Source organism: Lagopus muta, chromosome 17 (assembly GCF_023343835.1).
Source record: "Lagopus muta isolate bLagMut1 chromosome 17, bLagMut1 primary, whole genome shotgun sequence".
Taxonomy (NCBI): Eukaryota; Metazoa; Chordata; class Aves; order Galliformes; family Phasianidae; genus Lagopus; species Lagopus muta.
Genome location: NC_064449.1, coordinates 2647110 through 2672821, shown reverse-complemented (window position 1 = coordinate 2672821; position 25712 = coordinate 2647110). Strand labels below are relative to the sequence as shown.

General features: G+C 50.1%; 1 protein-coding gene across 1 annotated transcript; it reads right to left on the bottom strand.

Moving 5' to 3' along the window:
• Positions 1–69: 69 nt before the first annotated feature.
• Positions 70–25712, bottom strand: LOC125701884 (caspase recruitment domain-containing protein 8-like). Its single transcript, XM_048964439.1, has 17 exons — positions 25610–25712; positions 25300–25365; positions 24232–24432; positions 23334–23413; positions 22800–22925; positions 22121–22240; positions 18050–18428; positions 17788–17835; positions 7633–7778; positions 5690–5755; positions 5008–5069; positions 4703–4923; positions 3824–4077; positions 3261–3386; positions 2543–2687; positions 2155–2196; positions 70–1492 (listed from the first exon to the last, which is right to left on the bottom strand). The coding sequence occupies exons 1-17, from the start codon at positions 25710–25712 to the stop codon at positions 1203–1205; spliced, it is 2475 nt and encodes an 824-aa protein (XP_048820396.1). The 3' UTR covers positions 70–1202.

Here is a 25712-nt window from a genome sequence, read left to right as displayed (position 1 = left end):
AGTGAGAAGTGCAGATCCCCGGAAGTGGATGCGCAAGTTGCCGGAAATGGTAGGGGAGGCTCCCGGAAGTGACAGTCCCGGCTGGGTCGGGCAGCACGGACGTCGTAGGGTTGGTCACTCCGTTCCTCCCGGGCTGTGTGCGCGGCTTTAGGTTTCCCTTTCCGGAGCCTGATGTGTAGCGTAGCGTTCGGGCAGCGCAGTGCCTGTATGTGGCGGCGTTGAGAGCGAAGCCGCACGGTGCACCCGCCCCGCCACATCCTGCAGCTGCTCCGCTGTTGTGCTTGGAGCGCAACCCCCCTGCGCACCCGGTCTGCGGAGATGCACGCCCTCGGCTGCCCAGCTGCCTGCCCTCCCTGTGCTGCCCCTCAGCTCCCTGCACACCACCTGGAGAGGGGATCTGAGCAATGCTTATTGATATCTAAACGGTGAGGGTCAAGTGGACGGGGCCAGGCTGTATTTGCAGGTGCCTACTGACAAGACAAGGGGCAGCGGGCACAAATTGGAACACATGAAGTTCCATAAATTGATTCTCACGGAAGGTACTGAAGGTGGTCCTCTACAAGTGCAGGATTCTTCTGATAGCGTACGCTGAGAAATGTTGAAGGAAAAGGCACAGACACGCTATGAGGAATATTGTGTAATAAAAAAATTAGTTACAAACACTGCTCAGGTTGATGGTTGGACTTCACAGAATCATAGAATCACTCACTGTGGTTGACAGAGCAGTGGAACAAGTTGCCCAGAGAGGCTGTAAAGTCTCGTTCTGCAGAGATATTCAAACGCTGCCTGAACACTTTCCTGTGTAACGTTCTGTAAGGAAGCTGCTCTAAGCAGTGTTGGACTGGGGGATTTCCAGAGGTTCCTTTCAACCCCTACAATTCTGTGACTCTGTGAGGTTCCTGTTGTGAAGAGAGCTCCTCGACCAGCAGCTGCCTGGAGCATCTGGAGACCCTGCAGAGGCCCTGTGTTCTCAGAAGGCAGATGGCTTCACAACATGGGCACTGGATTAGGAGTCAAGGTTTCTCGTTCCAGCAGCTCCTCAGTGGTGATCGAGTCCTCTTGTAGTGAGCACATCAGGTAAGGGAAGCAGGCCTGGCAGTTGGTGGCTCAGAAGGCTTAGGCATTGCTTTGTATCATGGATTTTGCATGGAAAGGTCAGGATTCACGCACAGACAAATCTCTCCTTTTGCCTGACTCTCCTGTCACTTCCTTAATCTGTCAATGTCCTCTGTCTTAGCCTTCTGCAGGTCTTCAACAAGGAATGGGTCTTTTTTCTGGAGGATCTGAAAGAGCTTCTCTTGGGCCTTGAGCCCTTTTTTCTCAACTAGGTCCAGCAGAAATTGATTCTTCTTTTGTTTTGTATTTTGAGCTTGCACCTCCTCTTCTTCTTCACTGTTGATTACATCTTCAACACTTAAATTTAGCAGAATGGAGGAGAGCTGCCCCATCCTGGAACAAAGCTCTGTCTTGTGCTTCTTCAGGAAGGCTGCACCTAGCAGATATCAAAGCTTGTGTTACTGTGCTGCATGTGACAAGGCAGGTTGGTTCCTGCTGTGGTATTCTGCATCCTAGCCAACACACCCAGGGGCCCTTTGCTCTGTCCCACAGCCACGTGCTCCCATTCCCTCCAGTGCCCCAGCAGTGCTGCTCTCTGGCCAGGAGGCTGAGCCACCAGAAGAAAGCTCCCTCATCAGCGGTGGAAGCATTGGAGCCAAGGCAAGGACAGGGCCCGAGCTGAGGGAGGTCAGGTTGGTGACAGCCCAGGGACCGTCCCTTCCATGATCCTACGGTATTTGAAGGAAGAGGGAAGCACTGGCTTTGTGATAAGGTATGAGATGCTCCAACTCCACCAGCTTTTGAAAGTCCCATGAAATATTTCTGGGCTGTGAACTGTACTAGCTGTAGCTCATTCTCTATAGAAAGAGTATGTCTGATCACAGAGAAAGCAAAACCGTTTGGAGGGTCCTCAACACTATGCCAGGTTAGAGAGCATGCAGGCAGCAGTGAGGGAATAAAGGTTTTAAAGTTTTTTTGTCTTGAAAGAGTCACAAGTATGGGAAAAAGGTGGTTGGTTATCTGCTTTAAGCCAGAAGATTGAAATCCCCAAAGAAATATTCAGACTCAATAACTGTAGCTCTGAAAACCCGTACTGACCTGAAAGCTTTTTGGATTCGTTTCTAGAATGACTAATATCACCTGAAAGAGAAAGGAGGGAGCTTATGAAATACACCATCACAGAAATGGAGACTCTTTCTAGAAGCCTTACTGAGATACCTGATGTTCCATGGACCCATTAGCCATTAATTCCTGCTTACAGTATTCCTTGCCCATCTGTTAAGAACTCAGCTAAGCAGGGTGCAGTGTTGTGTACATTTGCAGGTGTTAGTTTAGGGGTGCAGAATTAGCCTAACAGAGAGGGAATCCCAAGGCACAATTCCATACCCTGCACTCAGAGTATCTGAGCTTCTCTTTTTGCTGTCACGAGAAGTGCAGCTCAGTGAGCCATCATCTCAATCCCCCTTACAGATGCATCTGATCCTACCTGACCTCAGCGATGCCCTCCAGACCTCGGTGTCATTCTGTCCATCTGTGATAAAGAATTCCACTTCCTCAGCCATTTTCCTGATGTAGATCTCAACAAAGAGCTGTTGGTCCTCTGGACTCTTGTAGCAAAATGGCAAGTGTGGCTGTAAAGATAAAAAGGAAGTTGGATGTCACGCTGTGGAGCTGTGAATTTACAAACATCATCTCATGTTTCCAGGCCACACAGAAACAAAGAAAAAAGTGTGAGAGGCATGGAACTCTGGAGTGTCTCATTTGTTGTCTTTCACAGAAGGACTGCATTGCCAACCCTAATCGGGGGCTCAGCCTTGGTCTAACGGAATACTGAAAGCCTTAAAGAGTAGAGATTTTACCACCATTTTTATGTTCTCTGAGTGTTGCACCACCACTGCAGTTTGGAGAACATGATGTTCAAGCAGCAGAAAAGGGAGAGGGTTTGTTTGTCTCGGAGAAGAAACGGAAAAAGGAAGAACTAATCACTGCTTTCTAAAGTGTAAAGGGGGATTAAAGAAAAGATGGAACCTCTTGGAAGTGTACAGTGATGAGATGAGGAAACGTGCAGAGGCTGAGACAAGTCTGAAATTCTGATTAGATAATGGGGAAAAGATGACTATGCTGAACTGCAGGCCCAGAGAAGCTATGGTATTTTCTGTTTCACTCAAAAATGTAATAATAAAAAAGGAAACTGTCCCACTTACTTCAGGTGTAATCTTCACTTGAGTGTTACTGGACACCTGGTATCTGTTGCCAAAGAACAGAGGGCTGAATGGAGGAGGCTTGGGAATAAGCTTTGAGTTCCAGCTTGTCTCTTGTCTTTCAATGGCCTGTAAACATCAAGGATCACTTTTGAGAGTTGAAAAAAAAAAAGCTGTAATCTGGAGGTAGCTCTCACTGACCTTGGAAAGTCAAGAAGAGAAGAGACCAACCTGTCAGAACAGAGCCCTGAACGTGCATTGGAGGCAGTGCTATCAGAGGGTAAGGGCTGCAGACAACAGGAGAGCATCTGCTATGCAGCCACCTATTACTGTGCATGGCAGCAGCCACATGTCTGACATGTGCTCTGCTCCACGTCGCAGAGCATCCTGCGCCATGTCTTTGCTCATGCTGGGATATGCTGTCCCAGCCAAAAACAGAGAGACTCCTAGAGGCAGGAAACACCAGAACAAAACTGAGAGGGCTCTCTGTTTAACAAATCCATTCCCTGAAACTCCAGCCACCCCAGATGCCATCCCCAGAACTGGTCAAGCTCCCTCCACCTTACCTCCTTCACAGAGCTGTCATCTGGGATCAGGTAGAGATGCAGGGTTGTATTTGCAGCGGAGAGCTGCTGGAAGATCAGCACTAAGGAGTGCATAGGGAGAGAAATGGCTGAACGTAACTTTCTCCAAACCACTCCAAGAAGAGAGAAGCTGGGATTCTCCAGGACAGCGGAGAAGGCCATCACTTCTGTTGGTTGCTGTATGGTCATCTTCTGGAATTCAAAATGGGCAATCGAGCACCCACTGATGTCTACATCTGAAAGAGACAGCAAAGGCAACAAGGTTCTGCTTTGTCTTCCTTGCACCCTACCAGGTTACCTCTTTCTCTTTGAGGATTTATTAGAAAAAAAGGAAAAACAAACCAATACAAAATGACATGCTCTGCTTTAGGGGTGCTAAATATTCTGGGATTTATAGGGTTCCAGCAGGGTGCTACCGGCCTTTGGTAGTCTTCCTAAGGTCTCAGAAAACTGCAAATTTGAGGTAGCAGCTTGGGACTGCTGTGGATCTGGGGCAGAACCTTGTGGGTCACCACAGCCACTGCGAGAAGAGGGAAGGAGAATGCAGTGGTGTGAGTGCAGAGCAGGTGGTGGGAAAGAGAGCACTGTGAAGGTTTAATAAAACATGAGAAAAGGATGGAGGATGGCAAAGCAAGGTGGAAGAATACAAGAGAGCACAGGCTACCTCTGAAGGGAAGAAAAAGTTGGCTGAGTCTGAAGGGTGTCCCATGAAGATGTTTTGATGAGCTTCTGTTCTGTGCCCACCTGTGTGAGCAGGTCCTGAGCGTATCCCTACTGGAGGCTGAGGGAAAGCAGCCTGGGAGAACCCAGGTGCCTGAGCGGCAGGGGGCTGTGCCTGGAGCAGGTCCCATGGCTCCGTACCTGACAGGCAGATGAAGTGGGGGAGATACACAGCTCGCACGGTTCCAGGTAGCGCCCAGATGTTGAAAAGAGGCCCAGCAGGTACCCACACATTCTGGTCAGCCTCTTTCAGATGCGTGCTCCAGGAGGCATATCTGTACACGATGCTGGCTGCTGACTCCACCTCGAAGGCAAGGCCCGTCTTAGAGCACTGGAAGATGCCTGGTCCAGGGAGACAAGCTCTGCAAGTGGGAGAGAAGGCAGGCTCACGCCATGTGTGATGAGGGCTTTTGGAAAGTGTTCCCACTTCTCCTAGGAGCTCTTACTTGTATACGTTCTGTTCCTCCAAAATGTATGGATCTATCTCCGGCCTCACTTCTTGAAATTCCTGCAACAAAAGAGCGACCGATTTGGAGCTGAATGGGGTGTTGTGCATTGGATGCTGCTTGCAGGAGGCGTGCTGAGAGCTGCAGTGAAGCACAATGCATGCTGGCACAGGAAGGTGGTCTGAACAGTTATGCACGCTGGCATGGGGAAGGCACCACTTAGTGCATGTGTCCCTGATACATCAGCAGGAAAGATAATGGTCAAACGTGCAGAGCAATACCTGCAGCCCCATTCTAGAAGTTTCACACACTGATTTTGGGGATTTATTTTGGGCATGGAAATTCTGCATAGTAAAGTTTATGTTTCCTGGGAGAGAAATTATTGGCTGCCGACTTGCTTCAGCAAAGAGAAAACAGTGGATACAGACAGATGAAAGGTTTAGGGGAAATGTTTAGATGAAATTTGGGATGTAAGTGTGTGGAAAAGAGCCTTTCCACTAATGCAAAACAAATCAATGCATGCTGAGTTAGTGCAGCAAGGATAATGGACTCTTCTGGAGTGCAAAGAATTGCTGTGAACAACAGGTCCTGAAGGTACAGGTGGGAGCTGAGGTCTGCCTGCTGTGTCCTGTGACGACCAGTAAGGCCAGTGCAGAGCAGAGCTGTAGGCAAGGACCCTTACCTGCCTCACACAGAGACAGCTTCTCTCCTCTGCTGGGACATCTGACTGTGGCCATTTCTGGATTCCCTGGAAAAGAGGAACACAGGAAGAGCACTCCCAAGCCATATTTTTCCACTGAGATGTGCTTGCTTGCCAGGGGCATAGAATCATAGAATCATATAATTGCTGAGGTTGGAAAAGATCTCAAAGATCATCAAGTCCAACTGCAACCAAACTGTACTACCCTAACTCTAACAACCCTCTGCTTAATTATGTCCCTGAGCACCACATCCAAATGTTTTTTAAACTCATTCAGGAATGGTGACTCAACCACCTCCCTCAGGAGCCTATTCCAGTGCATAACAACACTTTCTGTAAAGAAGTTTTTCCTGATATGCAACCTAAACTTCCCCTGGTACAACATGAGGCCATTTCCCCTCGTCCTGTCACTTGTCACCAGTGAGAAGAGACCAACCCTTGCTTTAATCACCTTTCAGATATTGGAAGAGTCTCCCCTCAGCCTCCTCTTCCTGAGACTGAACAGCCCCATTTTCTTCAGTCTCTCCTTGTAGGACATGTTCTCAAAGCCCTTCACAAGCCTTACTGCCCTTTTTTGGACCTGCTCAATGTCCTTTTTGTATTGAGGTGCCCAAAACTGAACACAGTACTAGAAGTGAGGCCTCACCAATGCCAAGTACAATGCCAAGTACCAGGATTACTTCCCTAGTCCTGCTCACCACATCATTCTTGATCCAAGCCAGGATGCCATTGGCCTTATTGGCCACCTGCTGGCTCATATTCAGCCAACTGTCTATCACTATACCAACGTTCCTTTCTGTCAGGCAGCTTTTGAGCCACTCCTCCCCAAGCCTGTAGGGTTGCCTGGGGTTATTGTGACCAAAATTCAGGACTCAGCACTTGGCCCTATTGAAACTCATACAGTTTACCTTGGCCCATCAATCAAGTCTATCCAGATCCCTCTGTACTGCCTTTCTCCCCTCTGGCAGATCAGCACTCCCTCCCAACTTACTGAGGGTGTACTCAATCCCCTCATCAAGATCGTTAATAAAGATGTTAAATAGAAGCAGCGCCAGTACCAAGCCCTGGAGGACACTGCTTGTGACTGGCCACCAACTGGATTTAAGTCCATTGACCACAACTCTTTGGGCCCCGCCATCCAGCCAGAGTGTACACCCATCCAAACTGTGAGCAGCCAGCTTCTCCATAAGAATGCTGTAGGGGACAGTGTCAAAGGCTTTACTGAAGTCCAGGTAGACCACATTGACAGCCTTACATTCATCCACTAAGCGGGTCAGCTTGTCATAGAATGAAATCAGGTTTGTCAAACTGGATCTACCATTAGTAAACCCATGCTGACTGGACCTGATCCCCTGGTTGACCTTTAACTGGTCCATAATGGCTCCCAAGATTATCCGTTCCATAACCTTCCCCAGCACCGAGGTGAGACTGATAGGTCTGAAACTGCCAGGATCATCTTTGGCCCTTTCTGAAAATGGACGTCACATTTGTTAGTCTCCAGTTTGCCGGGACATTTCCAGTTAGCCAGGACTACTAAAGGATGGAGAGTGGCTTGGCAACCACATCCACCAACTGCTTCAGCACTGCAGGGTGCAATCCATCTAGCCACATGGACTTGTGAGCATCCAGCTTTTGGAGCAGGTCCAAAACCATCTCATTGTGGATTATGTAGGGCCTACTCTGCTCCCCATCTCTATCTACCAGTGCAAGGAACTGTGTGCACAGGGAGTAACAAGTCTTACTATTAAAGACTGAGGCAAAGAAGGCATGAGGAGAGGCCTCCTGGATGCACCACAGGCAAGCCCAGCAGCAGCACAGATCCTGCGGAGATGGCTGTGGGTTCAAGGTGCCCAGCCCTACCTGGGGACCAGCCCTGTCACACTCCTCCCTCTGTCCCAGGCCTCAGGCGTCCCACCAGACCTTACCTCTGCACCTGTTGAGGTGATGCCTGACAGACTGGTCTTCATTTCTATAATCGAAGAGCCACCTGCTGAACCACTCTGCATTTCTATCCTTGAGGCAATTCCAGGTAAACAACCACCCTGTTGTTGCACCTCTGGTTCTTGATCACCTGTGTTTAAAGGTGGATTGGTAGTGTTAGGTGGATGGTTGGACTTGATCCAACAGGTCTTTTCCAACCAAATTGCAGCCATCCTACCTTCACCCACTCTTCCCTATCTCATTGGCTGCACAGTCCCCTGGCGCACCACCGCATGCTCCCAGATTTACCACAGCTTCCGTGCATGAAGTGGACACTCACTCGCCACCCATGCAGATCCCCTCCCATCACAAGAGTGCCAGTGAGGACTGTGATCTTACCTGAGACATCTTCCTTGCCCTTTAAGGGAGCTGAATCACCGCCTCGCACTGCAACAGCAACACAAAGCAGAGGAGAGCTCAGGAGCCCGGTCACATCAGGGGAAGCATTGCCCTACATCCATTTTCCTTTCTGCCCTCTCCTCCCAGTTCTTCCCTCCCAAGGCACAGGGCTCCATGCCTGATGGTCCTCTTGCCCCTTTCCCTTGGCAGCCAGAGGCCAGCCTGCTCCCATGCCACTCCCCTCCTCTGGCCTGGTACTTACACCTAAGAACGTGGTGTACAATGCTGTTGGAGGTGATGTTGTAATGTCTGAGAGTTCGTTCGTTCGATAACTTCTGGCCATCATGAATCAGTATTGACTCAGAAGGATTAAAACAGCTATCCAGTGCAAATAGCTTCGTCTGTAGGTCCAGCACCGTGTCGTCCAAAGAGACTGGCACAGAAACAGTTTTTCCTAAGAAACACTTCACAAGGATGGGGAATGTGGAGCTCAGCGTGGTCTCTGCCATCTTTGCTTTGCCTCTTTCAGCTACCTGAATCACGGCGATGTCTGTGTGTGAGGGAACACAACAGTGTCGGGGCCACAGACGGTCATCCAGGAACAGGCAGCTGCCCACAGTACTTCCTCCTTTCTCACATCCCTAGAAAGCGAAAGTACGGAGAGATTTCAGAGAAAAAATGCTTGTCATCACTCCCTCCTCTGGCCTCTGAGTGTCAGGGCAGGGAGGTGGGGAGCCAGGGGATGCAGAGGAACAATGAAGCAGGGAGGCAACGCTTCTTCCCGAGGGCATGGCTTGCATTAGAACTGGGGGCTGCAGGCAGAGCAGTGCCACAGGGCTTGTCCCCTCCTACTGAGCAGAGAGCATCTCACCTTCAAAAAGGGCTCAGTCGCATCAAGGAGAGCTGTCCCATGCCCGGCAGCCAGTCAGGAGATGGGCCTCCCCTTCTTGAGCGTTTCCATTGGGGGTGGAAATTCAGGCCAGGACCATGAGACGTGTAAGTAATGCCCCACGAGAGGGCAGTCGACATCCTACACAGTATCAAGGTTGTGTAATCAGTGTGAAAGGCAGTGGTAACCCAGCACAATCTGCATCGAGGGGAGAAAAAACTTTTCTGTGCACTCAAGGTGGTCTCAAAAATCACAGCATGAAGACAATGTCTGTGTGAGGCATGTGCTAAGAAAAGGCACATAGAGATGCTGACACCTCCAAACAGGGTATGAAGGATAAGGAAAGCAGTTCAGTGCAGAAAATAGAAAGCATGCCAGGCAGGCAGCAGGGGGAACAGATCCCTGTCTTCAAAGCAAGGGAAAAACAGTGAATGCCGAAGGGTGATGTAAAATAAGGGATATGGGAATGAATGGGAGTGGCTATTTCCAAGGAGGAGGACTAGTTCTGCCCGGGCAGCAGATGGTGATCCCCCCACCTTGTTTTACAGCAGTGGACCAAAAATCGAGCACCAAGGAGCGGTGGACATCTGCCCCGAGCACTCCAGCCATATGGCAGCGCGTGGCTGTGCTGCCTGCACTGCAACCTCAGGCTGCTGAGCCCGGAGGAGCTCCTAAGAGCTGGGTGAAAAAGCAGAGATCTTGTTGGTGACAGCGGCCTCCTGACTGTGGAACCGCAGAACCATGGAACCACGGAACCATGGCGCGAACTGCTGGTCCTTACGCAGCACCTCGCTCTGCAATCGCGCACGGCGTTCTCAGCTCCACTCCTGGCCCCGCCCGGTTGACTGAGAACCAATCAGAATGCGCCTGGGCCTCATCGCCCACACCTGCCGCCAATCACGGGCGGACGGTCCTGCACGCCCCGCCCCACGCGTGGCTCCCACTCACGCCTCCAGGCCGCGGCCCTGACCGGGCGGCAAATTGATCCGCCAGCGCACAGGTGGCGCTGTCCCACCGAAGTGGATGCGGACGCTCCCGGAAGTTATAGGGCGGCTCAAGGATGCGATAGAGGCGACTCCCGGAAGTGGCAGCCCCGGCTGTGTCGGGCGGCGCTGACTCTCGTGTTGGCAGTGCATTCCTGCGGGCTGTGTGCGCGGCTTCAGGTTTCCCTTTACGGGGCCTGATGTGCAGCGGAGCGTTCGGGCAGCGCGGTGCCCGTATGTAGCGGCGTTGAGAGTACGGCTACTCGGTGCCCGCGCCCCGCCGGGCCCAACAGCTGCTAATCTGCTGTGCTCGCGAGGCCGCCAGCTGGTGGTTGAAAGCTGGGGATCCTGCGGCTGTTCAGCCTGCAGGAGAGAGGCTGACAGGGGATCTGAGCAATGGTTATCGGTATCTGAAGGGTGAGGGTCAGGTGTAAGGTGGCGCTCTACAAGTGTAGAATGCTTCTGAGGGCGTACACTGAGAAACATTGAAGGAAAAGACGCAGTATAAGAAATGTAATACAAAAACTAGCTGAAAACATGGTCAGGTTGATGGATGGACTTTATGATTTTATTTCATAAAGAAAAACGATACTATGAGAGTGACAGAGCAGTGGAACAAGTTGCCCAGAGAGGCTGTAAAGTCTCATTCTCCAGAGATATTCAAACCCTGCCTGAACACTTTCCTGTGTAACGTTCTGTAAGGAAGCTGCTCTAAGCAGTGTTGGACTGGGGGATTTCCAGAGGTTCCTTCCAATCCCTATAATTCTGTGACTCTGTGAGGTTCCTGTTGTGAAGAGAGCTCCTCGACCAGCAGCTGCCTGGAGCATCTGGAGACCCTGCAGAGGCCCTGTGTTCTCAGAAGGCAGATGGCTTCACAACATGGGCACTGGATTAGGAGTCAAGGTTTCTCGTTCCAGCAGCTCCTCAGTGGTGATCGAGTCCTCTTGTAGTGAGCACATCAGGTAAGGGAAGCAGGCCTGGCAGTTGGTGGCTCAGAAGGCTTAGGCATTGCTTTGTATCATGGATTTTGCATGGAAAGGTCAGGATTCACGCACAGACAAATCCCTCCATTTGCCTGACTCTCCTGTCATTTCCTTAATCTGCCAATCGGAGCAAAAGCCATCTGCTTTCCCAGTCTTAGTTGTTCTCCAGGTCTTCAACAAGGAATGGGTCTTTTGTCTGGAGGACCTGAAAGAGCTTCTCTTGGGCCTTGAGCCCTTTTTTCTCCACTAGGTCCAGCAGAAATTGATTCTTCTTTTGTTTTGTATTTTGAGCTTGCACCTCCTCTTCTTCTTCACTGTTGATTACATCTTCAACACTTAAATTTAGTAGAATGGAGGAGAGCTGCCCCATCCTGGAACAAAGCTCTGTCTTGTGCTTCTTCAGGAAGGCTGCACCTAGCAGATACCAAAGCGTGTTACTGTGCTGCATGTGACAAGGCAGGTTGGTTCCTGCTGTGGTACTCTGCATCCTAGCCAACACACCCAGGGGCCCTTTGCTCTGTCCCACAGCCACGTGCTCCCATTCCCGCCAGTGCCCCAGCAGTGCTGCTCTCTGGCCAGGAGGCTGAGCCACCAGAAGAAAGCTCCCTCATCAGCGGTGGAAGCATTGGAGCCAAGGCAAGGACAGGGCCCGAGCTGAGGGAGGTCAGGTTGGTGACAGCCCAGGGACCGTCCCTTCCATGATCCTACGGGTATTTGAAGGAAGAGGGAAGCACTGGCTCTGTGATAAGGTATGAGATGCTCCAACTCCACCAGCTTTTGAAAGTCCCATGAAATATTTCTGGGCTGTGAACTGTACTAGCTGTAGCTCATTCTCTATAGAAAGAGTATGTCTGATCACAGAGAAAGCAAAACCGTTTGGAGGGTCCTCAACACTGTGCCAGGTTAGAGAGCAAGCAGGCAGCAGTGAGGGAATAAAGGTTTTAAAGTTTTTTTGTCTTGAAAGAGTCACAAGTATGGGAAAAAGGTGGTTGGTTATCTGCTTTAAGCCAGAAGATTGAAATCCCCAAAGAAATATTCAGACTCAATAACTGTAGCTCTGAAAACCCGTACTGACCTGAAAGCTTTTTGGATTCGTTTCTAGAATGACTAATATCACCTGAAAGAGAAAGGAGGGAGCTTATGAAATACACCATCACGGAAATGGAGACTCTTTCTAGAAGCCTTACCGAGATACCTGATGTTCCATGGACCCATTAACCATTAATTCCTGCTTACAGTATTCCTTGCCCATCTGTTAAGAGCTCAGCTAAGCAGGGTGCAGTGTTGTGTACATTTGCAGGTGTTAGTTTAGGGGTGCAGAATTAGCCTAACAGAGAGGGAATCCCAAGGCACAATTCCATACCCTGCACTCAGAGTATCTGAGCTTCTCTTTTTGCTGTCACGAGAAGTGCAGCTCAGTGTGCCATCATCTCAATCCCCCTTACAGATGCATCTGATCCTACCTGATCTCAGCGATGCCCTCCAGACCTCGGTGTCATTCTGTCCATCTGTAATAAAGAATTCCACTTCCTCAGCCATTTTCCTGATGTAGATCTCAACAAAGAGCTGTTGGTCCTCTGGACTCTTGTAGCAAAATGGCAAGTGTGGCTGTAGAGATAAGATGGAAGTTGGATGTCACGCTGTGGAGCTGTGAATTTACAAACATCATCTCATGTTTCCAGGCCACACAGAAACAAAGAAAAAAGTGTGAGAGGCATGGAACTCTGGAGTGTCTCATCTGTTGTCCTTCACAGAAGGACTGTGTTGCCAACTCTAGATGGGCTCAGCCTTGGTCTAATGGAATACTGAAAGCCTTTATGAGCAGAGATTTTACCACCATTTTTATGTTCTCTGAGTGTTGCATCACCACTGCAATTTGGAGAACATGATGTTCAAGCAGCGGAAGAGGGACAGGGTTTATTTGTCTTGGAGAAGAAACGGAAAAAGGAAGAACTAATCACTGCTTTCTAAAGTGTAACGGGGGATTAAAGAAAAGATGGAACCTCTTGGAAGTGTACAGTGATGAGATGAGGCAATGTGCAAAGGCTGAAACAAGTCTGAAATTCTGATTAGATAATGGGGAAAAGATGACTATGCTGAACTGGAGACCCAGAGAAGCTGTGGTATTTTCTATTTCACTCAAAAATGTAATAATAAAAAAGGAAACTGTCCCACTTACTTCAGGTGTAATCTTCACTTGAGTGTTACTGGACACCTGGTATCTGTTGCCAAAGAACAGAGGGCTGAATGGAGGAGGCTTGGGAATAAGCTTTGAGTTCCAGCTTGTCTCTTGTCTTTCAATGGCCTGTAAACATCAAGGATCACTTTTGAGAGTTGAAAAAAAAAAAAGCTGTAATCTGGAGGTAGCTCTCACTGACCTTGGAAAGTCAAGAAGAGAAGAGACCAACCTGTCAGAACAGAGCCCTGAACATGCATTGGAGGCAGTGCTGTCAGAGGGTAAGGGCTGCACACAACAGGAGATCATCTGCTATGCAGCCACCTATTACTGTGCATGGCAGCAGCCACGTGTTTGACATGTGCTCTGCTCCACGTCGCAGAGCATCCTGTGCCATGTCTTTGCTCATGCTGGGATATGCTGTCCCAGCCAAAAACACAGAGATTCCTGAGAGAGCTCTCTGCTTAACAAACACATTCCCTGAAACTGCAGCCACCCCAGATGCCATCCCCAGAACTGGTCAAGCTCCCTCCACCTTACCTCCTTCACAGAGCTGTCATCTGGGATCAGGTAGAGATGCAGGGTTGTATTTGCAGCGGAGAGCTGCTGGAAGATCAGCACTAAGGAGTGCATAGGGAGAGAAATGGCTGAACGTAACTTTCTCCAAACCACTCCAAGAAGAGAGAAGCTGGGATTCTCCAGGACAGCAGAGAAGGCCATAACTTCTGTTGGTTGCTGTATGGTCATCTTCTGGAATTCAAAATGGGCAATCGAGCACCCACTGATGTCTACATCTGAAAGAGACAGCAAAGGCAACAAGGTTCTGCTTTGTCTTCCTTGCACCCTACCAGGTTACCTCTTTCTCTTTGAGGATTTATTAGAAAAAAAGGAAAGACAAACCAATACAAAATGACATGCTCTGCTTTAGGGGTGATGAATACTCTGGGATTTATAGGGTTCCAGCAGGGTGCTACCGGCCTTTGGTAGTCTTCCTAAGGTCTCAGAAAACTGCAAATTTGAGGTAGCAACTTGGGACTGCTGCGGATTTGGGGCAGAACCTTGTGGGTCACCACAGCCACTGCGAGAAGAGGGGAGGAGAATGCAGTGGTGTGAGTGCAGAGCAGGTGGTGGGAAAGGGAGCACTGTGAAGGTTTAATAAAACATGATAAAAGGATGGAGGATGGCAAAGCAAGGTGGAAGAATACAAGAGAGCACAGGCTACCTCTGAAGGGAAGAAAAAGTTGGCTGAGTCTGAAGGGTGTCCCATGAAGATGTTTTGATGAGCTTCTGTTCTGTGCCCACCTGTGTGAGCAGGTCCTAAGGGTATCCCTACTGGAGGCTGAGGGAAAGCAGCCTGGGAGAACCCAGGTGCCTGAGCAGCAGGGGGCTGTGCCTGGAGCAGGTCCCATGGCTCCGTACCTGACAGGCAGATGAAGTGGGGGAGATACACAGCTCGCACGGTTCCAGGCAGCGCCCAGATGTTGAAAAGAGGCCCAGCAGGTACCCACACATTCTGGTCAGCCTCTTTCAGATGCGTGCTCCAGGAGGCATATCTGTACACGATGCTGGCTGCTGACTCCACCTCGAAGGCAAGGCCCGTCTCAGAGCACTGGAAGATGCCTGGTCCAGGGAGACAAGCTCTGCAAGTGGGAGAGAAGGCAGGCTCACGCCATGTGTGATGAGGGCTTTTGGAAAGTGTTCCCACTTCTCCTAGGAGCTCTTACTTGTATACGTTCTTTTTCTCCAAAATGTATGGATCTATCTCCGGCCTCACTTCTTGAAATTCCTGCAACAAAAGAGCAACCGATTTGGAGCTGAATGGGGTGTTGTGCATTGGATGCTGCTTGCAGGAGGCGTGCTGAGAGCTGCAGTGAAGCACAATGCATGCTGGCACAGGAAGGTGGTCTGAACAGTTATGCACGCTGGCATGGGGAAGGCACCACTTAGTGCATGTGTCCCTGATACATCAGCAGGAAAGATAATGGTTAAACGTGCAGCGCAATACCTGCAGCCCCATTCTAGAAGTTTCACACACTGATTTTGGGGATTTATTTTGAGCATGGAAATTCTACATAGTAAAGTTTATGTTTCCTGGGAGAGAAATTACTGGCTGCTGACTTGCTTCAGCAAAGAGAAAACAGTGGACACAGACAGATGAAAGGTTTAGGGGAAATGTTTAGATGAAATTTGGGATGTAAGTGTGTGGAAAAGAGCCTTTCCACTAATGTAAAACAGATCAATGCATGCTGAGTTAGTGCAGCAAGGATAATGGACTCTTCTGGAGTGCAAAGAATTGCTGTGAACAACAGGTCCTGAAGGTACAGGTGGGAGCTGAGGTCTGCCTGCTGTGCCCTGTGAGGACTAGTAAGGTCAGGGCAGAGCAGAGCTGTAGGCAAGGACCCTTACCTGCCTCACACAGAGACAGCTTCTCTCCTCTGCTGGGACATCTGACTGTGGCCATTTCTGGATTCCCTGGAAAAGAGGAACACAGGAAGAGCACTCCCATATTTTTCCACTGAGATGTGCTTGCTTGCCAGGGGCATAGAATCATAGAATCATATAATTGCTGAGGTTGGAAAAGATCTCAAAGATCATCAAGTCCAACTGCAACCAAACCGTACTACCCTAACTCTAACAACCCTCTGCTTAATTATGTCCCCGAGCACCACATCCAAATGTTTTCTAAACTCATTCAGGAATGGTGACTCAACCACCTCCCTCAGGAGCCTATTCCAGTGCATAACAACACTTTCTGTAAAGAAGTTTTTCCTGATATGCAACCTAAACTTCCCCTGGTACAACATGAGGCCATTTCCCCTCGTCCTGTCACTTGTCACCAGTGAGAAGAGACCAACCCTTGCTTTAATCACCTTTCAGATATTGGAAGAGTCTCCCCTCAGCCTCCTCTTCCTGAGACTGAACAGCCCCATTTTCTTCAGTCTCTCCTCATAGGACATGTTCTCAAAGCCCTTCACAAGCCTTACTGCCCTTTTTTGGACCTGCTCAATGTCCTTTTTGTATTGAGGTGCCCAAAACTGAACACAGTACTAGAAGTGAGGCCTCACCAATGCCAAGTACAGGGGCAGGATTACTTCCCTAGTCCTGCTCACCACATCATTCTTGATCCAAGCCAGGATGCCATTGGCCTTATTGGCCACCTGCTGGCTCATATTCAGCCAACTGTCTATCACTACACCAACGTCCCTTTGTGTCAGGCAGCTTTTGAGCCACTCCTCCCCAAGCCTGTAGGGTTGCCTGGGGTTATTGTGACCAAAATGCAGGACCCAACACTTGGCCCTATTGAAACTCATACAGTTTACCTTGGCCCATCAATCAAGTCTATCCAGATCCCTCTGTACTGCCTTTCTCCCCTCTGGCAGATCAGCACTCCCTCCCAACTTACTGAGGGTGTACTCAATTCCCTCATCAAGATCGTTAATAAAGATGTTAAATAGAAGCAGCGCCAGTACCAAGCCCTGGAGGACACTGCTTGTGACTGGCCACCAACTGGATTTAAGTCCATTGACCACAACTCTTTGGGCCCCGCCATCCAGCCAGAGTGTACACCCATCCAAACTGTGAGCAGCCAGCTTCTCCATGAGAATGCTGTAGGGGACAGTGTCAAAGGCTTTACTGAAGTCCAGGTAGACCACACTGACAGCCTTACATTCATCCACTAAGTGGGTCAGCTTGTCATAGAATGAAATCAGGTTTGTCAAACTGGATCTACCATTAGTAAACCCATGCTGACTGGACCTGATCCCCTGGTTGACCTTTAACTGGTCCATAATGGCTCCCAAGATTATCCGTTCCATAACCTTCCCCAGCACTGAGGTGAGACTGATAGGTCTGAAACTGCCAGGATCATCTTTCTGGCCCTTTCTGAAAATGGACGTCACATTTGTTAGTCTCCAGTTTGCCGGGACATTTCCAGTTAGCCAGGATTACCAAAGGATGGAGAGTGGCTTGGCAACCACATCCACCAACTGCTTCAGCACTGTAGGGTGCAATCCATCTAGCCACATGGACTTGTAAGCATCCAGCTTTTGGAGCAGGTCCAAAACCATCTCATTGTGGATTATGTAGGACCTACTCTGCTCCCCATCTCTATCTACCAGTGCAAGGAACTGTGTGCACAGGGAGTAACAAGTCTTACTATTAAAGACTGAGGCAAAGAAGGCATGAGGAGAGGCCTCCTGGATGCACCACAGGCAAGCCCAGCAGCAGCACAGATCCTGCGGAGATGGCTGTGGGTTCAAGGTGCCCAGCCCTACCTGGGGACCAGCCCTGTCACACTCCTCCCTCTGTCCCAGGCCTCAGGCGTCCCACCAGACCTTACCTCTGCACCTGTTGAGGTGATGCCTGACAGACTGGTCTTCATTTCTATAATCGAAGAGACACCTGCTGAACCACTCTGTATTTCTATCCTTGAGGCAATTCCAGGTAAACCACCCTGTTGTTGCACCTCTGGTTCTTGATCACCTGTGTTTAAAGGTGGATTGGTAGTGTTAGGTGGATGGTTGGACTTGATCCAACAGGTCTTTTCCAACCCAATTGCAGCCATCCTACCTTCACCCAGTCTTCCCTATCCCATTGGCTGCACAGTCCCTTGGTGCACCACCGCATGCTCCCAGATTTACCACAATTTCCATGCATGAAGTGGACACTCACTCGCCACCCATGCAGATCCCCTCCCATCACAAGAGTGCCAGTGAGGACTGTGATCTTACCTGAGACATCTTCCTTGCCCTTTAAGGGAGCTGAACCACCGCCTCGCACTGCAACAGCAACACAAAGCAGAGGAGAGCTCAGGAGCCCGATCACATCAGGGGAAGCATTGCCCCACATCCATTTTCCTTTCTGCCCTCTCCTCCCAGTTCTTCCCTCCCAAGACACAGGGCTCCATGCCTGATGGTCCTCTTGCCCCTTTCCCTTGGCAGCCAGAGGCCAGCCTGCTCCCATGCCACTCCCCTCCTCTGGCCTGGTACTTACACCTAAGAACGTGGTGTACAGTGCTGTTGGAGGTGATGTTGTAATGTCTGAGAGTTCGTTCGTTCGATAACTCCTGGCCATCATGAATCAGTCGTGCCTGAGAAGGGTAGAAATAGCTATCCAGTGCAAATAGCTTCGTCTTTAGGTCCAGCACCGTGTCGTCCAAAGAGACTGGCACAGAAACAATATTTCCTAACAAAGACTTCACAAGGATGGGGAATGTGGAGCTCAGCGTGGTCTCTGCCATCTTTGCTTTGCCTCTTTCAGCTACCTGAATCACGGCGATGTCTGTGTGTGAGGGAACACAACAGTGTCGGGGCGACAGACGGTCATCCAGGAACAGGCAGCTGCCCACAGTACTTCCTCCTTTCTCACATCCCTAGAAAGCGAAAGTACGGAGAGATTTCAGAGAAAAAATGCTTGTCATCACTCCCTCCTCTGGCCTCTGAGTGTCAGAGCAGGGAGGTGGGGAGCCAGGGGATGCAGAGGAACAATGAAGCAGGGAGGCAACGCTTCTTCCCGAGGGCATGGCTTGCATTAGAACTGGGGGCTGCAGGCAGAGCAGTGCCACAGGGCTTGTCCCCTCCTACCGAGCAGAGAGCATCTTACCTTCAAAAAGGGCTCAGTCGCATCAAGGAGAGCTGTCCCATGCCCGGCAGCCAGTCAGGAGATGGGCCTCCCCTTCTTGAGCGTTTCCATTGGAGGTGGAAATTCAGGCCAGGACCATGAGACGTGTAAGTAATGCCCCACGAGAGGGCAGTCGACATCCTACACAATATCAAGGTTGTGTAATCAGTGTGAAAGGCAGTGATAACCCAGCACAATCTGCATCGAGGGGAGAAAAAACTTTTCTCTGCACTCAAGGTGGTCTCAAAAATCACAGCATGAAGACAATGTCTGTGTGGGGCATGTGCTAAGAAAAGGCACATAGAGATGCTGACAGCTCCAAACAGGGTATGAAGGATAAGGAAAGCAGTTCAGTGCAGAAAATAGAAAGCATGCCTGGCAGGCAGCAGGGGGAACAGATCCCTGTCTTCAAAGCAAGGGAAAAACAGTGAATGCCGAAGGGTGATGTAAAATAAGGGATATGGGAATGAATGGGAGTGGCTATTTCCAAGGAGGAGGACTAGTTCTGCCCGGGCAGCAGATGGTGATCCCCCCACCTTGTTTTACAGCAGTGGACCAAAAATCGAGCACCAAGGAGCGGTGGACATCTGCCCCGAGCACTCCAGCCATATGGCAGCGCGTGGCTGTGCTGCCTGCACTGCAACCTCAGGCTGCTGAGCCCTGAGGAGCTCCTAAGAGCTGGGTGAAAAAGCAGAGATCTTGTTGGTGACAGCGGCCTCCTGACTGTGGAACCATGGAACCACGGAACCACGGCGCGAACTGCTGGTCCTCACGCAGCACCTCGCTCTGCAATCGCGCACGGCGTTCTCAGCTCCACTCCTGGCCCCGCCCGGTTGACTGAGAACCAATCAGAATGCGCCTGGGCCTCATCGCCCACACCTGCCGCCAATCACGGGCGGACGGTCCTGCACGCCCCGCCCCACGCGTGGCTCCCACTCACGCCTCCAGGCCGCGGCCCTGACCGGGCGGCAAATTGATCCGCCAGCGCACAGGTGGCGCTGTCCCACCGAAGTGGCGGACGCTCCCGGAAGTTATAGGGCGGCTCAAGGATGCGATAGAGGCGACTCCCGGAAGTGGCAGCCCCGGCTGTGTCGGGCGGCGCTGACTCTCGTGTTGGCAGTGCATTCCTCCGGGCTGTGTGCGCGGCTTCAGGTTTCCCTTTACGGGGCCTGATGTGCAGCGGAGCGTTCGGGCAGCGCGGTGCCCGTATGTAGCGGCGTTGAGAGTACGGCTACTCGGTGCCCGCGCCCCGCCGGGCCCAACAGCTGCTAATCTGCTGTGCTCGCGAGGCCGCCAGCTGGTGGTTGAAAGCTGGGGATCCTGCGGCTGTTCAGCCTGCAGGAGAGAGGCTGACAGGGGATCTGAGCAATGGTTATCGGTATCTGAAGGGTGAGGGTCAGGTGTAAGGTGGCGCTCTACAAGTGCAGAATGCTTCTGAGGGCGTACACTGAGAAACATTGAAGGAAAAGACGCAGTATAAGAAATGTAATACAAAAACTAGCTGAAAACATGGTCAGGTTGATGGATGGACTTTATGATTTTATTTCATAAAGAAAAACGATACTATGAGAGTGACAGAGCAGTGGAACAAGTTGCCCAGAGAGGCTGTAAAGTCTCATTCTCCAGAGATATTCAAACCCTGCCTGAGCACTTTCCTGTGTAACGTTCTGTAAGGAAGCTGCTCTAAGCAGTGTTCGACTGGGGGATTTCCAGAGGTTCCTTCCAATCCCTATAATTCTGTGACTCTGTGAGGTTCCTGTTGTGAAGAGAGCTCCTCGACCAGCAGCTGCCTGGAGCATCTGGAGACCCTGCAGAGGCCCTGTGTTCTCAGAAGGCAGATGGCTTCACAACATGGGCACTGGATTAGGAACCAAGGTTTCTCGTTCCAGCAGCTCCTCAGTGGTGATCGAGTCCTCTTGTAGTGAGCACATCAGGTAAGGGAAGCAGGCCTGGCAGTTGGTGGCTCAGAAGGCTTAGGCATTGCTTTGTATCATGGATTTTGCATGGAAAGGTCAGGATTCACGCACAGACAAATCCCTCCATTTGCCTGACTCTCCTGTCACTTCCTTAATCTGCCAATCGGAGCAAAAGCCATCTGCTTTCCCAGTCTTAGTTGTTCTCCAGGTCTTCAACAAGGAATGGGTCTTTTGTCTGGAGGACCTGAAAGAGCTTCTCTTGGGCCTTGAGCCCTTTTTTCTCCACTAGGTCCAGAAGAAATTGATTCTTCTTTTGTTTTGTATTTTGAGCTTGCACCTCCTCTTCTTCTTCACTGTTGATTACATCTTCAACACTTAAATTTAGTAGAATGGAGGAAAGCTGCCCCATCCTGGAACAAAGCTCTGTCTTGTGCTTCTTCAGGAAGGCTGCACCTAGCAGATACCAAAGCTTGTGTTACTGTGCTGCACGTGACAAGGCAAGTTGGTTCCTGCTGTGGTATTCTGCATCCTAGCCAACACACCCAGGGGCCCTTTGCTCTGTCCCACAGCCACGTGCTCCCATTCCCTCCAGTGCCCCAGCAGTGCTGCTCTCTGGCCAGGAGGCTGAGCCACCAGAAGAAAGCTCCCTCATCAGCGGTGGAAGCATTGGAGCCAAGGCAAGGACAGGGCCCGAGCTGAGGGAGGTCAGGTTGGTGACAGCTCAGGGACCGTCCCTTCTGTGATCCTACGGTATTTGAAGGAAGAGGGAAGCACTGGCTCTGTGATAAGGTATGAGATGCTCCAACTCCACCAGATTTTGAAAGTCCCATGAAATATTTCTGGGCTGTGAACTGTACTAGCTGTAGCTCATTCTCTATAGAAAGAGTATGTCTGATCACAGAGAAAGCAAAACCGTTTGGAGGGTCCTCAACACTATGCCAGGTTAGAGAGCAAGCAGCCAGCAGTGAGGGAATAAAGGTTTTAAAGTTTTTTTGTCTTGAAAGAGTCACAGGTATGTGAAAATGGTGGTTGGTTATCTGCTTTAAGCCAGAAGATTGAAATCCCCAAAGAAATATTCAGACTCAATAACTGTAGCTCTGAAAACCCGTACTGACCTAAAAGCTTTTTGGATTCATTTCTAGAATGACGAATATCACCTGAAAGAGAAAGGAGGGAGCTTATGAAATACACCATCACAGAAATGGAGACTCTTTCTAGAAGCCTTACTGAGATACCTGATGTTCCGTGGACCCATTAGCCATTAATTCCTGCTTACAGTATTCCTTGCCCATCTGTTAAGAGCTCAGCTAAGCAGGGTGCAGTGTTGTGTACATTTGCAGGTGTTAGTTTAGGGGTGCAGAGTTAGCCTAACAGAGAGGGAATCCCAAGGCACAATTCCATACCCTGCACTCAGAGTATCTGAGCTTCTCTTTTTGCTGTCACGAGAAGTGCAGCTCAGTGAGCCATCATCTCAATCCCCCTTACAGATGCATCTGATCCTACCTGACCTCAGCGATGCCCTCCAGACCTCGGTGTCATTCTGTCCATCTGTAATAAAGAATTCCACTTCCTCAGCCATTTTCCTGATGTAGATCTCAACAAAGTGCTGTTGTTTCTTTGAACTCCTTCGACAGAATTTCAAGTGTGGCTGTAAAGATAAGAAGGAAGTTGGGTGTCACGCTGTGGAGCTGTGAATTTACAAACATCATCTCATGTTTCCAGGCCACACAGAAACAAAGAAAAAAGTGTGAGAGGCATGGAACTCTGGAGTGTCTCATCTGTTGTCCTTCACAGAAGGACTGTGTTGCCAACTCTAGATGGGCTCAGCCTTGGTCTAATGGAATACTGAAAGCCTTTATGAGCAGAGATTTTACCACCATTTTTATGTTCTCTGAGCGTTGCATCACCACTGCAATTTGGAGAACATGACGTTCAAGCAGTGGCAGAGTGACTTTTTTTTTTCCTGGAGAAGAAAGGGCAAAGAAAAGAACTAATCATTGTTTTCAATAGTGTTAAGAGAAGGTAGAGCCTCTTGGAAGTGTACAGTGATGAGATGAGGTAATGTACAGAGGCTGAGACAAGTCTGAAATTCTGATTAGATAATAGGTTAAAGATTACTATGCTGAACTGGAGGCCCAGAGAAGCTGTGGAACTTTCTGTTTCACTCAAAACCAAAATAATTTAAAAAAGGAAACTGTCCCACTTACTTCAGGTGTAATCTTCACTTGAGTGTTACTGGACACCTGGTATCTGTGGCCAAAAAACAGGGGATGGAATGGAGGAGGCTTGGGAATAAGCTTTGAGTTCCAGCTTGTCTCTTGTCTTTCAATGGCCTGTAAACATCAAGGATCACTTTTGAGTGTTGAAAAAAACAGCTGTGAGCTGGAGGTAGCTCTCACTGACCTTGGAAAGTCAAGAAGAGAAGAGACCAACCTGTCAGAACAGAGCCCTGAATGTGCATTGGAGGCAGTGCTATCAGAGGGTAAGGGCTGCAGACAACAGGAGATCATCTGGTATGCAGCCACCTATTACTGTGCATGGCAGCAGCCACATGTCTGACATGTGCTCTGCTCCACGTCGCAGAGCATCCTGCGCCATGTCTTTGCTCATGCTGGGATATGCTGTCCCAGCCAAAAACACAGAGATTCCTGAGAGAGCTCTCTGCTTAACAAACCCATTCCCTGAAACTGCAGCCACCCCAGATGCCATCCCCAGAACTGGTCAAGCTCCCTCCACCTTACCTTCTTCACAGAGCTGTCATCTGGGATCAGGTAGAGATGCAGGGTTGTATTTGCAGCGGAGAGCTGCTGGAAGATCAGCACTAAGGAGTGCACAGGGAGAGACATGGCTGAACGTAACTTTCTCCAAACCACTCCAAGAAGAGAGAAGCTGGGATTCTCCAGGACAGCAGAGAAGGCCATCACTTCTGTTGGTTGCTGTATGGTCATCTTCTGGAATTCAAAATGGGCAATCGAGCACCCACTGATGTCTACATCTGAAAGAGACAGCAAAGGCAACAAGGTTCTGCTTTGTCTTCCTTGCACCCTACCAGGTTACCTCTTTCTCTTTGAGGGTTTATTAGAAAAAAAGGAAAGACAAACCAATACAAAATGACATGCTCTGCTTTAGGGGTGATGTATACCCTGAGATTTACACGGTTCCTGTGCGTGGCTTGGTATTACAGTTCTTTGATTGCCCACCTTTGGGCTCAGAAAACTGCAAATTTGAGGTAGCAACTTGGGACTGCTGTGGATCTGGGGCAGAACCTTGTGGGTCACCACAGCCACTGCGAGAAGAGGGAAGGAGAATGCAGTGGTGTGAGTGCAGAGCAGGTGGTGGGAAAGGGAGCACTGTGAAGTTTCAATATAACGTTAAAAAAGGATGGAGGATGGCAAAGCAAGGTGGAAGAATACTAGAAAGTACAGGCTACCTCTGATGGGAGGACAAAATTTGGATCAATCTTAATGGAGATCCTAAGAAGATGCTCTGGTAAGTTGCTGTTATGTGTATGTTGTGTGTATAGGTCCTGGAAGTATCCCTGGCAGACAGGAATTGGAGGCTGAGGGAAAGCAGCCTGGGAGAACCCAGGTGCCTGAGCAGCAGGGGGCTGTGCCTGGAGCAGGTCCCATGGCTCCGTACCTGACAGGCAGATGAAGTGGGGGAGATACACAGCTCGCACAGTTCCAGGCAGCGCCCCGATGTTGAAAAGAGGCCCAGCAGGTACCCACACATTCTGGTCAGCCTCTTTCAGATGCGTGCTCCAGGAGGCATATCTGTACACGATGGTGGCTGCTGACTCCACCTTGAAGGCAAGGCCCGTCTCAGAGCACTGGAAGATGCCTGGTCCAGGGAGACAAGCTCTGCAAGTGGGAGAGAAGGCAGGCTCACGCCGTGTGTGATGAGGGCTTTTGGAAAGCGTTCCCACTTCTCCTAGGAGCTCTTACTTGTATGTGTTTTGTTCCTCCAAAATATGTGGATCTATCTTCGGCCTCACTTCTTGAAATTCCTGCAACACAAGTGCAACTGGTTTGGAGCTGAATGGGGTGTTGTGCATTGGATGCCGCTTGCAGGAGGCGTACTGCAGTGAAGCACAGTGCAGGTTGGCCCATGAGCTGTGAACCACACAAGCAGCAGCAGGGTAATGATCAGCTTTGCCCAAGCCATGTTATTTTGGTATTTTTGTCCTGTGTCCAGAGCAGAGAACTAAAAAGAAGAAAGGATGATGAAGGACAGTCAGCATGAAAGCAGCAGGGGCCTGGTGCAAGCGAGGTGCCTGGTGGCCTGGTTGCAGAACCAGTTCTCGATGTGCAGGCTCTGTCACATGGCCGAAGGTGACCCAGCATGGTGCCTTCTCTCAGCTGCATGTCACCAAGCAGCCCCAGACACCTTCTGCTCTTTCTCAGACACGTGACATGGTGGGAAGTAGCTGTTCAGCAAAGGAACGCTCATGAAAGGTTCCCAGTGCTTTAATTTCCTGCTGCGGTTTTGTATCAGGCACACTGTGATTTTTTTACCTCTTCAGAACAAGAGGACTACAGACCATGCTGTGTGCTGTCCAGAAAACATCACTCATCAGAGAAGAGGCCAGGAAAATGACTGGCAACCATCCTGTGATCTGAGGTAGGCATGGGACATTTTCGAGGCATGCAGGCTCAGTGAGGACCTGTTAGGCCGGTGCAGAGCAGAGCTGCAGGCAAGGACCCTTACCTGCCTCACACAGCGACAGCTTCTCTCCTCTGCTGGGACATCTGACTGTGGCCATTTCTGGATTTCCTGGAGAAGGGAACACAGGAAGAGCACTCCCAAGCCATAATTCTCCTCTCAGCCATGCTTGCTTGCCAGGGGTACGAGGAGAGGCCTCCTGGATGCAGCACAGGCCAGCCCTGCTGCAGGACACTGAGTGCCACAGATCCCAGTGGGGATGGCTGTGGGCTCATGGTGCAAAGTCTTGCCTGCTGTCCAGCCCTGTCACACTCCTCCCTCTGTCCCAGGTCTCAGGCATCCCACTGGACCTTACCATTGCTCTTGTTGAGGTGACGCTTGCCGGACTGCCCTGCCTTTTTATCTGTGAGGCAATACGTGCTGGACCGCCCTCCACTACTATTCTTGAGGTGATGCAT